General features: G+C 42.8%; 1 protein-coding gene across 1 annotated transcript in view; it reads right to left on the reverse strand.

Annotated features, from left to right (window-relative positions):
* LOC310648250 (proline-rich protein 12-like) overlaps positions 1 to 12,720 on the reverse strand; it is a 114,002-nt gene that overhangs the window by 25,689 nt on the left and 75,593 nt on the right. The window contains exons 6-10 of the mRNA XM_083375993.1: positions 8,763 to 9,082; positions 5,929 to 6,045; positions 5,349 to 5,482; positions 4,031 to 4,455; positions 2,956 to 3,081 (exon numbers count right to left, since the gene is read on the reverse strand). Coding sequence (XP_083232119.1) covers positions 2,956 to 3,081; positions 4,031 to 4,455; positions 5,349 to 5,482; positions 5,929 to 6,045; positions 8,763 to 9,082 — 1,122 coding nt within the window. The remainder of the gene's footprint in view (positions 1 to 2,955; positions 3,082 to 4,030; positions 4,456 to 5,348; positions 5,483 to 5,928; positions 6,046 to 8,762; positions 9,083 to 12,720) is intronic.

A 12,720-nucleotide genomic window follows, 5' to 3' on the forward strand; every position in this document is an offset into this window, starting at 1 on the left:
TCTGCATTGTTCGGTCTCATGTCTCTCATCTTTCTCTTGGCAATGCCCCATAGATTCTCTATGGGGTTCAGGTCAGGCGAGTTTGCTGGCCAATCAAGCACAGTAATCCCACGGTCATTGAACCAGGTTTTGGTGCTTTTGGCAGTGTGCGCAGGTGCCAGGTCCTGCTGGAAAATGAAGTCAGCATCCCCATAAAGCTCGTCTGCGGAAGGAAGCATGAAGTGCTCCAAAATCTCCTGGTAAATGGCTGCGTTGACCCTGGACTTAATGAAGCACAGTGGACCAACACCAGCAGATGACATGGCTCCCCAAATCAACACAGACTGTGGAAACTTCACACTGGACTTCAAGCATCTTGCAGTGTGTGCCTCTCCATTCTTCCTCCAGACTCTGGGTCCTTGGTTCCAAATGAGATGCAAAGGTTGCTCTCATCAGAAAAGAGGACTTTGGACCACTGAGCAACAGACCAGGTCTGTTTTTCTTTAGCCCAGGTAAGACGCTTCTGACGTTGTTTGTTGTTCAGGAGCGGCTTGACAATAGGCATACGACATTTGAAGCCCATGTCCAGGATCCGTCTGTGTGTGGTGGCTCTTGATGCACTGACTCCAGCCTCAGTCCACTCCTTGTGAAAGTCCCCAACACTTTTGAATGGCCTTTCCCTGACAATCCTCTCCAGGCTGCGGTCATCCCTGCTACTTGTGCACCTTTTTCTTCCACACTTTCCCCTTCCACATAACTTTCTATTAATGTGCTTTGATACAGCACTTTGGGAACATCCAACTTCTTTTGCAATTACCTTTTGAGGCTTTCCCTCCTTATGGAGGGTGTCAATGATGGTTTTCTGCACAACTGTCAGGTCAGCAGTCTTCCCCATGATTGTGATTCCTACTGAACCAGACTGAAAAACCATTTAAAGGCTCAGGAACCCTTTGCAGGTGTTATGGCTTAATTAGGTGATTAGAGTGGGACACTTTGAGCCTAGAATATTGCCCCTTTTCACAATATTCTAATTTACTGAGATTGTGGATTTGGGGTTTTCATGAGCTGTAAGCCATAATCATCATAATTATGACAAATCACAGCTTGAACTATCTTGCTTCGCATGTAATGAGTCCATCTCATATATTAGTTTCCCCTTTTAAGTTGCATTATTGAAATAAATGAACTTTTGCACGATATTCTAATTTTTTGAGTTTCACCTGTATATCTTTCAAAGATCCTGGAGCACTGGGGAAGTACCAGAGGACTGGAAAAGAGCTGATGTAGTTCCCATCTTCAAAAAAGGAAAAAAAAATAGATCCACGGAATTACAGACCTATCAGCCTGACCTCAATACCTGGAAAGATCTTGGAAAAGATAATCAAGCAACGAATCAATGGACACCTAGAGGCAAACAAAGTCATAACCAAAAGCCAATATGGGTTTGTCAAAAACAGATCATGCCAGACAAATCTTATTGCATTCTTTGTGACAAAATTAGTGGATCAGAGGAATGCTGTGGATATAATTTACTTGGACTTCAGTAAGGCATTTGATAAAGTAGATCACAACCTACTACTTGATGAGATAGAAAAATGTGGGTTAGACAGCATCACCACCAGATGGATTTTTGGCTGGCTGATCAGCTGTACTCAGTGTGTGGTCCTCAATGGAACTGTATCTACATGGAGGGAAGTGTGTAGTGGGGTGCCCCAGGGCTCTGTTCTGGGCCCAGTGCTCTTCAACATCTTCATCCATGATAGATGGGAAACTCATCAAATTTGCAGATGACACTAAGCTGACAAGAATAGCCAACACTCCAGAAGATAGGCTTAAGATACAGAAGGATCTTGACAGACTTGAACATTGGGCGCTATCTAATAAAATGAAATTCAATGGTGAAAAAAGTAACGTTATACATTTAGGCAAGAAAAACCAAATGCACAGGTATAGTATAGGTGGTACCTGGCTCACTAGTAGTAACTGTGAGAGGGATCTCGGAGTCCTAGTGGACAATCACTTCAATATTAGCCAGCAGTGTGCTGTAGCTGCCAAAAACGCCAACACAGTGCTAGGCTGCATTAACAGAGGGATAGAATCAAGATCACGTGAAGTACTAATACCACTTTACAATGCTTTGGTAAGGCCACACCTGGAATACTGCATCCAGTTTTGGTCACCACGATGTAAAAAAGATGTTGAGACTCTAGAAGAGCAACAAAGGTGATCAGGAGCCTGGAGGCTAAAACATATAAGGAATGGTTACTGGAATTGGGTATGTCAAGTTTAATGAAGAGAAGGACGAGGGGTGACATGATAGTGTTCCAATATCTCAGGGGTTGCCACAAAGAACAGGGAGTCAAGCTATTCTCCAAGGCACCTGAGGGCAGGACAAGAAGCAATGGATGGAAACTAATCAAGGAGAGAAGCAACCTAAAACTAAGAAGAAATTTCCTGACAGAACAATTAATCAGTGGAACAACTTGCCTCCAGAAATTGTTTTTAAGAAGATATTGGACCACCATTTGTCTGAAATGATATAGGGCAGGGGTAGGCAACCTTGGCTCTTTTATGAGTCGTGGACTTCAACTCCCAGGAATTCTGGGAGTTGAAGTCCACGACTCATAAAAGAGCCAAGGTTGCCTACCCCTGGTATAGGGTTTCCTGTCTGAGCAGTGGGTTGGACTAGAAGATCTATTCTATTCTATTCTATTCTATTCTATTCTATTCTATTCTATTCTATTCTATTCTATTCTATTCTATTCTATTCTATTCTATTCTATTCCTAGTGAACAAAAAGCTTTTGTATCTCCAGAAGGCCAAACACAATAAAGCAAATATGAGTGATCAAAGAAAAGCAGAAAGCAAACAGGAGGGCTACATGGTTCCCGAAGAATGGCCCATGGACACAAAAGCCAGTGGCTCTTCAAACTGGACCATGAGCCCATCTAAGCACCTGTACACAAGAATGCACACCGTTTGTATCCTCAAGAGCTTGGATCATGTCTGGATCAAGGGCAGTGCTGACCAGCATTTCCACGTAACTGCGGTACATCTCCTTCATAGCTCGTGTATTGAGAATGCGACCTGTTGGCACATGTTCTGAATGGAAAATGGAGCATTATTTTATTATGGAAGACAGCTGTAGCCCTGCTTTTCAAAAAGGTTCAATACAGGTTAACAAACAAATGCAATACACAGTAAGTTTATACCAGTGTTTCTCAGCTTTGACAACTTTAATATGTGTGGACTTCATCTTTCAGAATTCCCCAGCTAGTATGCTGGTTGGAGAATTCTGGGAGTGGAAAGCTGCATATCTTAAAGTTGTCAAGGTTGAGAAATGCTGATTATACATACAACCAAAAATTAGAGGGAAGAAGAGAGAGAGACCAGTCTTGCTCTCTCCTTGACTCATCTGGAGTTTCTTCTAATCTTACACTTTAAAAGCCCCCCTGTAGATAGGGCTTCTTCTTTCTATTCCCTATTCTCAGCCTTCTATAATTTCTCTCAGTCTAGTTCTTATGGCTTTTCAGAGAACCAGTGGCATTTCAAAAATGGCTGGATCACAACTCCCAGGATTCTTTTCTCTTCTCCTTGTGGGCTGGAACTGCTGGGATTTCTAATCCAGATCATGTGGAGCTCCAGATTCCCCACCTTTGTAAAATCACAGTTTCTCCTTGATCTAGTTCAAATATACAGCAGCAAGCCACAGTATGATCTGTTAAATAAACCCCAATGGCTAGGTTCATACAACACACCAAACTACCAACAAGCACATAACAGTGTAATGGAGTGTTTCTCAACCTTGGCAACTTTAAGATGTATGGACTTGAACTCCCAGAATTCCCCAGCCAGCCTGCTGAAGCTGAAGTCCACACATTTTAAGTTGCCAAGATTGAAAAACACTGGTATAATGTGTGATGCCTGCCTTTGGATCAGTAGCCCTGCCATATTTCTTCCCTTCCCAAGACTACAGAGGTCCTTGGTATCCTTTTAAAACTGCCTGTTTCTGATGCCCACATGGGTGGAATTTCTTCACCCTTCTACTCACCCTCCTCACTCTGCTGGTCAGGGCTAGAATCCGAGTCTGAAGAAGATGCTTCCTTGAGCCATTTTTTCCTCTTCTTGGGGGGTGGCTTAGCTTTCACCTTGGCCGGCTTTGGCTTGGGTTTAGAAGCTCCGCTGCCTGGGGCATCTTTCATGAGCATGGTCACAGGAGGGTCTGCTTTTTCCACTCTGGGGGGCTTTTCTGCCTTGGCTAATTTCTCTGACTTGGGGGGCTTTTCTGGCTTAGGTCCTTTCTCCACTTTGGGAAGATTCTCTGTTTTGTCCATTTTTTCAGCCTTGGGGAGCTTCTCAACCTTAATAGGTTTTTTGGGTTTCTCAGCTCTCCCTGGGACTTCCAGCTTCTCAGGTTTTTCAACTTTGGGTGTCACTGGAACCTTGGGGGTAGAAGCCTTGGGCTGACTTTGTCTCCTGTACCAGAAAAACAGAGCACTGAGAGCCAAAACCAGTGAAAGGAGGGAGCTGACTTGACAGGTCAGGTTTACTGCAGCAGGAGAGTTTGAGTGCAAAGAAAGCCATAATGGAAAAATCAGTGAAACAGTGAGGCCTTGGGAATCCTTATATCCCAATAGCCAAGCAAGCACAACAAAACTTCAGGCAGTCCACAATGTAATTTGTAGAAAGCCCTGGTGGTGGTTAGAATGCAGTATTGCAGGCAAACTGTCCACAGCCTGGAATTCGATCCTGATGGGGCTCTAGGTTGACTCAGCCTTCCATCCTTCTGAGGTCGGTAAAATGAGGACCCAGATTGTTGGGGGCAATATGCTGACATTGTAAACTGCCCAGAGAGTGCTGGGGTGGTATATAAGTGTAAGTGCTATTGCTATTGCTATCAGCTCAAGATGAATCAGAGGCAGTGATAGGCAACCCAAGGGAAAGGATGCCCAGAAAAGCAAGAGCCGGTGAGGGAAGTAAAGGCACCCTTGACCTTAGAAGCTGTTCCATGATTAAGCAGAACAGAATAAAGAGGCTGAGCTCTGCACCCCTTAAGCTGGAAGAGTGAAAGGGCACTGACAGGAGCCAATCACCCTCATGTGTGAGGTGACGTAACTGAGAATGAAAAAAACAGAAGGCAAAGAGCAACCGCTAAGGGGAGTTTTGAATTGAATTGGAGGGATAGGGAGATGAAAGAAATGCATGTATGTACTGTATGTATGTCCCAAGGCAATTCTGGAGAAAAGAACAATTTACAAACAGCTACTCTAGAATGAAACCTGCATAATAAGTAAGCAATTACCCAGAGGTATTACTGTTCCTCAGTTACAACTGGACTCTTACATGTACCCACCTTCCTAATCCTTTACCTGACAGCTTGCAGAGGCCGGTGCCAAGGTTTCTTAGAACACACACGGACATAATCTTTCTTGTTGATATTCTCCAAGAATTTAACATAGAGTCGTTGGTAACGGTTCTTGGCATCACCAAAATAGCCCAGATACTGAGGGGTGAAGCAGGAAAAGAATGAATTGACTACAGAAAGAAAAGGGAGGGGAGACTATCCCATTTGTAACTTTTCTTCTTCCAGAAGTAATGAGGGAACAAATGGAACTGAAATTGCAATCCTTTGCCCAACACAATAATAGATCAAGCTAACTGCTCAATTGGACTATCCCAAGCGCAAAAGGGGGGGGGGGGGTAATTCTTTGATTAAAAGGCTAACAAAAGAAAATAACTATCTCTATACTTGGTTTGACCCTGTGCTACCTTTATGGTAGAATCATACTGAAGGGGGGTGGGAGTAAAAGGAGGAATAGGAACAGAGCTTAAATACTTGAATATAATTTGCTGATTTCATATCTATGATGTTGGTGAGATCCCTCATCTCTGAAGTTTTGGCTTCCCTGACAGTATGATAGCATTTAAACAGATGGTATGGACACTCACATTGCTGGTTGCACAGAACTGACGCTGGCCATCCTTGATTTCTGGTGTAAACTTTTGAAGCAAAGCTTTCTGTACTCGCCAGATTGGAGGTGGTTCCCGCCCAGTCTGAAGTGCAAGCTAGAGAAGGGCAAAGGATTAGTTACAGTGATGCCAAGCATTAGATAGCTAATAAGCTCAACTACTATCCTCTAACAAAGATTGTATGAAATGACAACGAAGAGCTCCCAGATATGCTGCATTTCTCCACAATTTGTCCTGCTGTATGAAGCTATTAATGATAAGGTGACCTGATTCTTCATATGCCCATAAGTATTTATAGAGAAGATATAATAGCTTGTCTACAATCACCTAATACAATTTTAAAAGGAAAGTAACATTTTGGCGAAATAAATGGACTCTATGAGTTGCTTCTAGAACTAAACCAGTCATATGTAGGACTCACTGAACTTATACTTCACCTATGGTTCTTTTTTAAACCTGATCTCAATGGGAACTAAGTGCAATTAAATTTAGTTTGGACTACAAAGCCTATCATTTACAACTGCCCCATTTTAATTACACAATTTTCCCTCCCTCAAATATTTTCTGAAGTTTTCGTTAAAAGTTTAGAATGTCAAAGTTTAACTGTTCAGAAATTCTGAAATCAATTTTTGAGCTGCAACTCTAAATGTAGTGTTTGAGAACACTATGAGTTTCTAGTTTGAAAAAAGCTCAGCTAGCATGCTCCAGGTATTCTGCATTACAATTCCCACAATCCTTTGCACAGGCTGCAGCTAGCAACAGAGGAAGTCAAAAAACATGCAGAAAGAATCAAGTCACCTAGTTCTGCTCTAAGAGCATTTGAACAATACCTTTGAATATTAATATTAATAATAATAATAATATTATAAAGTTGGAAGGGACCTTGGAGGTCATCTAGTCCAACCCCCTGCTCAGGCAGGAAACCCTATACCATTTCAGGCAAATGGCTGTCCAGTCTCTTCTTAAAAACCTCCAGTGTTGGAGCATTCACCACCTCTGGAGGCAGGTTGTTCCACTGGTTAATTGTTCTAACTGTCAGGAAGTTTCTCCTTAGTTCTAGGTTGCTTCTCTCCTTGACTAGTTTCCATCCGTTGCTTCTTGTCCTGCTTTCAGGTGCTTTGGAGAATAGCTTGACTCCCTCTTCTTTGTGGTAGCCCCTGAGATATTGGAACACTGCTATCATGTCACCCCTCACCCTTCTCTTCATTAAACTACACATACCCAATTCCAGCAACCGTTCCCTATATGTTTTAGCCTCCAGCCCCCTAATCATCTTTGTTGCTCTTCGCTGTACCCTTTCTAGAGTCTCGACATCTTTTTTACATCGTGGTGACCAAAACTGGATGCAGTATTCCAGGTGTGGCCTTACCAAAGCATTGTAAAGTGGTATTAGTACTTCACTTGATCTTGATTCTATCCCTCTGTTAATGCAGCCTAGCACTGTGTTGGCTTTTTTGGCAGCTGCAGCACACTGCTGGCTCATATTGAAGTGATTGTCTACTAAGACTCCGAGATCCCTCTCACAGTTACTACTATTGAGCAAGGTACCACCTATACTATACCTGTGCATTTGATTTTTCCTGCCTAAATGTAGAACCTTACTTTTTTCACCATTGAATTTCATTTTGTTAGATAGTGCCCAGTGTTCGAGTCTGTCCAGATCCTTCTGTATCTTAAGCCTATCTTCTGGAGTATTGGCTATTCCTGCCAGCTTGGTGTCGTCTGCAAATTTGATGAGTTCCCCATCTATCCCCTCATCCAAATCATTAATGAAGATATTGAAGAGCACTGGGCCCAGAACAGAGCCCTGGGGCACCCCACTACACACTTCCTTCCATGTAGATGTGGTTCCATTGAGGACCACACGCTGAGTACGGCCTGTCAGCCAGCTACGAATCCATCTGGTGGTAATGCTATCTAACCCACATTTTTCTATTTTATCAAGTAGTAGGTTGTGATCTACTTTATCAAATGCCTTACTGAAGTCCAAGTAAATTATATCTACAGCGTTCCTCTGGTCCACTAATTTTGTCACTTGGTCAAAGAATGTAATAAAATTTGTCTGGCATGATCTGTTTTTGACAAACCCATGTTGACTTTTAGTGATGACTTTGTTTGCATCAAGGTGTTCACTGATTTGTTGTTTGATTATCTTTTCCAGAATCTTCCCAGGTATTGAGGTCAGGCTGATAGGTCTGTAGTTTCCTGGATCTATTTTTTTCCCTTTTTTGAAGATGGGAACTACATCAGCTCTCTTCGAGTCCTCTGGTAGTTCCCCAGTGCTCCAGGATCTTTGAAAAATATAGTTCAGTGGTTCTGAGATCACGTCTGCCAGTTCCTTGAGAACCTTGGGGTGTAATCCATCTGGTCCTGGTGATTTGAACTCGTCTAGGCTGGACAGGTGCTCACTTACCATTTTCTTGCCTATCTTAACTTGCGTTTCTATTCTGTTTTTTATGGCACTGGTTTGGGTAGGTTGGACTGTTTTTTCCCTTTGTGTAAAGACAGATGCAAAAAACGAATTAAATAGTTCTGCTTTCTCCCTATTGCTTGTCACCTTCTTGCCACTTTCCCCCACTAATGGACCAATCATTTCCTTAACTTTTTTCTTGTTTTTTATATGTTGAAAGAAGCTTTTTTTGTTATTTTTGACTTTGGTCGCAAGCCTTAGTTCATTTTGAGCCTTAGCTTTCCTCACTTCATCTTTGCAGGCACGGGCTATTTGCTGATATTCTGACTTAGTTATGTGCCCCTCTTTTAAAGTGTGTCTTTAATGTACACACTCATGTCAATGCTCAAGACTCATTACTTACCTTGAGAGCCTGAACATCCTCAACACGTATGACAAACTCATCCCGCTCTCGGAAGATCCCCTCACCACCACTCTCCACCTCCTCTTCATCTGTCTCTCCACAAATGGCTGCAGTCTCCTGTTTTTTAGCAAGGTGAAGAGGCCGTGTGTCCTCGGGGTCTTCTAGTTCAGGAGATGCCTGTGGTGGTGGCTCTTCCAGCACTGGGGGAGGCTCCTTGAGTGAGGAGGCTGGAGAGATGGGTGGGGGCGGCTGCTCTTGCTGGGCATCTGCCGCCAATGAAGGAGTGGGGCTGGGGGCCTTCACCACAACTGGTGGCATATCTGCAGGAGGAAAAAGTAGATAATAGGAGGGGTCATCCAACAAGGCAAATTATTCTTTGACTCTGGAACCCTTTTGGATTTAAGGATATATCCGTTTGATAATTAGTACACTTTTTTTACCAACACATACTGCAGAGGGCGACCATATGCTACTTATAATGAAGGAACTGATTTCTTAATATTATCACATATTTACACTAGTATACCTTCAATTTTTCAGGCATTCATGCCTGCATTTAATGTGTTTAATTTTTAGGTTGTTCCGTAAATTAGATTTTAACTGTGCTGTCAGGTTCCATTAAATACAGGGGCTTCTCACATGTAACAGTTAAGCTAGGAAAGCTCACCTAAGAAATCATAAACATAAATAAACTACAGTTTTAGTGTACTTGCTTTATTTGCTCCAGTTCTGTTCCTTACTTTGAGCTAGCTAGTGGATAAACAAATTATATAGATACCAGTTTTATGTGATATGTACCTTGGATAAACAAGCCATAATTTAGAAACCAACTGTAAGGTCTACTGCAAAATGGGCTAATGAATCCCAGCTTGAGAGAACTTAACCATAATCTCGGGTTGATCTTCATGCAAATTAGTCCAGCTCCTATTTACTTGTTTGTGTAATAGCAATAGCACTTAGACTTATATACTGCTTCACAGTGCTTTACAGTCCTCTCTAAGCAGTTTACAGAGTCAGCATATTGCCCCCAACAATCTGGGTCCTCATTTTAAGAGGTAATAAGACTAAACAGGAGAAAACAAGCTGACTGCATTACAGTAGCATGCTATCCAGTTCGGATTTGTTAAATTAGAAATCCAAGTTTATCAATACTGTATCTGTACATGTATGTGTGTGTATTTGGTATGAATAATCACTTGAAAACCAGATCATTATACCATGAATTACTAAAACATAGTAATTCTCATGGTATAATCACCTGGTTTTCAGTGAAACATACTATATTCACTACAGGTGAAACTCGAAAAATTAGAATATCATGCAAAAGTTCATTTATTTCAGTAATGCAACTTAAAAGGGGAAACTAATATATGAGATAGACTCATTACATGCAAAGCAAGATAGTTCAAGCCGTGACTTTTCATAATTGTGATGATTATGGCGTACAGCTCATGAAAACCCCAAATCCACAATCTCAGTAAATTAGAATATTACATGCAATCAATAAAACAAGGAGTGTACATAGAACAATATCGGACCTCTGAAAAGTATAAGCATGCATATATACTCAGTAGTTGGTTTGGGCCCCTTTTTCAGCAATTACTGCCTCAATGCGGTGTGGCATGGAAGCTATCAGCCTGTGGCACTGCTGTGGTGTTATGGAAGACCAGGATGCTTCAATAGCGGCCTTCAGTTCTTCTGCATTGTTCGGTCTCATGTCTCTCATCTTTCTCTTGGCAATGCCCCATAGATTCTCTATGGGGTTCAGGTCAGGCGAGTTTGCTGGCCAATCAAGCACAGTAATCCCACGGTCATTGAACCAGTTTTTGGTGCTTTTGGCAGTGTGGGCAGGTGCCAGGTCCTGCTGGAAAATGAAGTCAGCATCCCCATAAAGCTCGTCTGCGGAAGGAAGCATGAAGTGCTCCAAAATCTCCTGGTAAATGGCTGCGTTGACCCTGGACTTAATGAAGCACAGTGGACCAACACCAGCAGATGACATGGCTCCCCAAATCAACACAGACTGTGGAAACTTCACACTGGACTTCAAGCATCTTGCAGTGTGTGCCTCTCCATTCTTCCTCCAGACTCTGGGTCCTTGGTTTCCAAATGAGATGCAAAAGTTGCTCTCATCAGAAAAGAGGACTTTGGACTTCCAGGTGGCAAGGCTTCGTTGACGGCAGCCATTTCGGCTGTCAGCCCCGCTGTCTCCGTAGAGCTGCCAAAAACAGAGACGATCAGCTGTTTGGCGGCTCGGAAGCCCGCTCCTCGGGAGAAGAGGAGGGGGTGAGCGCCCAGGCAGGGGTAGAGCTCCCCCAGACCGCCAGAGTTGAAACTCTGGTGGTTGAAGGGTTGAGCCCACCCCGCAGCCTGAGTTTGCTCCGGACTTTGGGACGCCTCTGCTCCAAGGCTTTGGAGCAGAGCAGGACGCTGCAACCATCCCTGCCAGCGAGAATGAACGTTGGATTACTTGGATGCAGGCAGAGCTGTGCAGGAGAATGCTGTCAGAGCAAGTATTTGAACTTTAACTCAATAAACTTTCTGGACATTTTTAAAAGTGAAAGTGCGCAATAGAATTAAGTGGGTGAAAATGGCTGCCAAGTCAACTAAACTTCCTAGAAGCGCGGGGGCTTCGCCAGTTCAGCAATCTTCATTACACGCTTTAATGCCCCCCCTCCGGCACCCGCACCAGCCTTGACAATAAAAGATCTGCAGGATGTTTTGCAAGAGGCTTTGAAAAAGTAATCTCAGCAATTAGCTGAGCTTATTGAGGAGAAGAATACAGAAATAAGGGCAGACATCTTACTTGCATTTCAAGGCATGGCTGTTTGTATTGAACGTCTGGATGAGAAAGTGGAAGAACTTAGCCAAAATAATATGAGATTAGATGCCAAAATGATGGATGCTGAAACAGTGATGGAAAAGATTGACGACGATTTATTATTGGTCCAGCATAGAGAGATGGAGTTTGCTGTGAGAATTAGAGGGTTGAAGGAAGACCCTAAGGAAAATTTGAAAAAAGTAGTTTCAGAAGCTCTTGAACAGGTTCTGGGGCGCTCAGCAGAAGATGTTATGGTGGATATAGATAAAATATTTCGTGTTAATTCCTGGATTGCAAGACAAAGGAAGCTACCTAGAGATGTGGTGGTTTATTTTACAAAGAGAGCAATTAGAAATGAGGTTATTCAAGCCTTTTATAATAACAAATTTACAGTTGCAGAGCAAGAAGTTCTAATTTTAAAAGAGATTCCTCCAAGAATTTTAAGGAGAAGGAAAGAATTTGCTTTTCTGGCAGAAGAATTAAGAAGACGGGATATCCAGTTCAGATGGGAGATCCCAGTAGGTATGGTGGTGATGCACGCAGGCACGAGATACCGTCTTCTCACAGTTTTACAGGCACGTGATTTTTATGCCAATATTTTGAAGGCAGGCCCCATACCACTTCTGGAATCTAAAAGGAAGAATGGCGAAGGAGAGCATCAACCACAAAGTGAGAGTATACAAGGTGCTGAAGGAGTTACGCAGTTGAAAGATGGAGAATTCCAGAAAGCTACAGGAGTGGATCAGATTTCAGTACCAACGGAGGAGGTCAGAGACCAAAGAATGACACGCGCTGCAGCTAGACGAATGAGACAAGAGCAAGAACAGCAGAGAGCTATGATTGCATCTCAAAAACTTACTTACAGTGAAGCAGTGGGAGGAGCAAAGCCAAAGAGAGTGCAGGTGATGTTGGAAGAGGCGCTCCAAAAGCTTCAGGTCGCAAAAGATGGCGACAAAGCTTCTAACTTGGAATGTTAATGGTCTAAATTCACCACATAAGAGAAAGAAAGTATTTCAATATCTAAAGCAATTTAAAAACGATGTTATTTTCTTACAGGAAACACATATTTGAGCGGTTGATCAAAAGTACTTGGTAAACTTTAGGTTGGTACCTCGGGGATCACCTGCTGCCGGCGTCAAC

Source organism: Vipera ursinii (genome assembly GCF_947247035.1).
Source record: "Vipera ursinii genome assembly, chromosome: W".
Taxonomy (NCBI): domain Eukaryota; kingdom Metazoa; phylum Chordata; class Lepidosauria; order Squamata; family Viperidae; genus Vipera; species Vipera ursinii.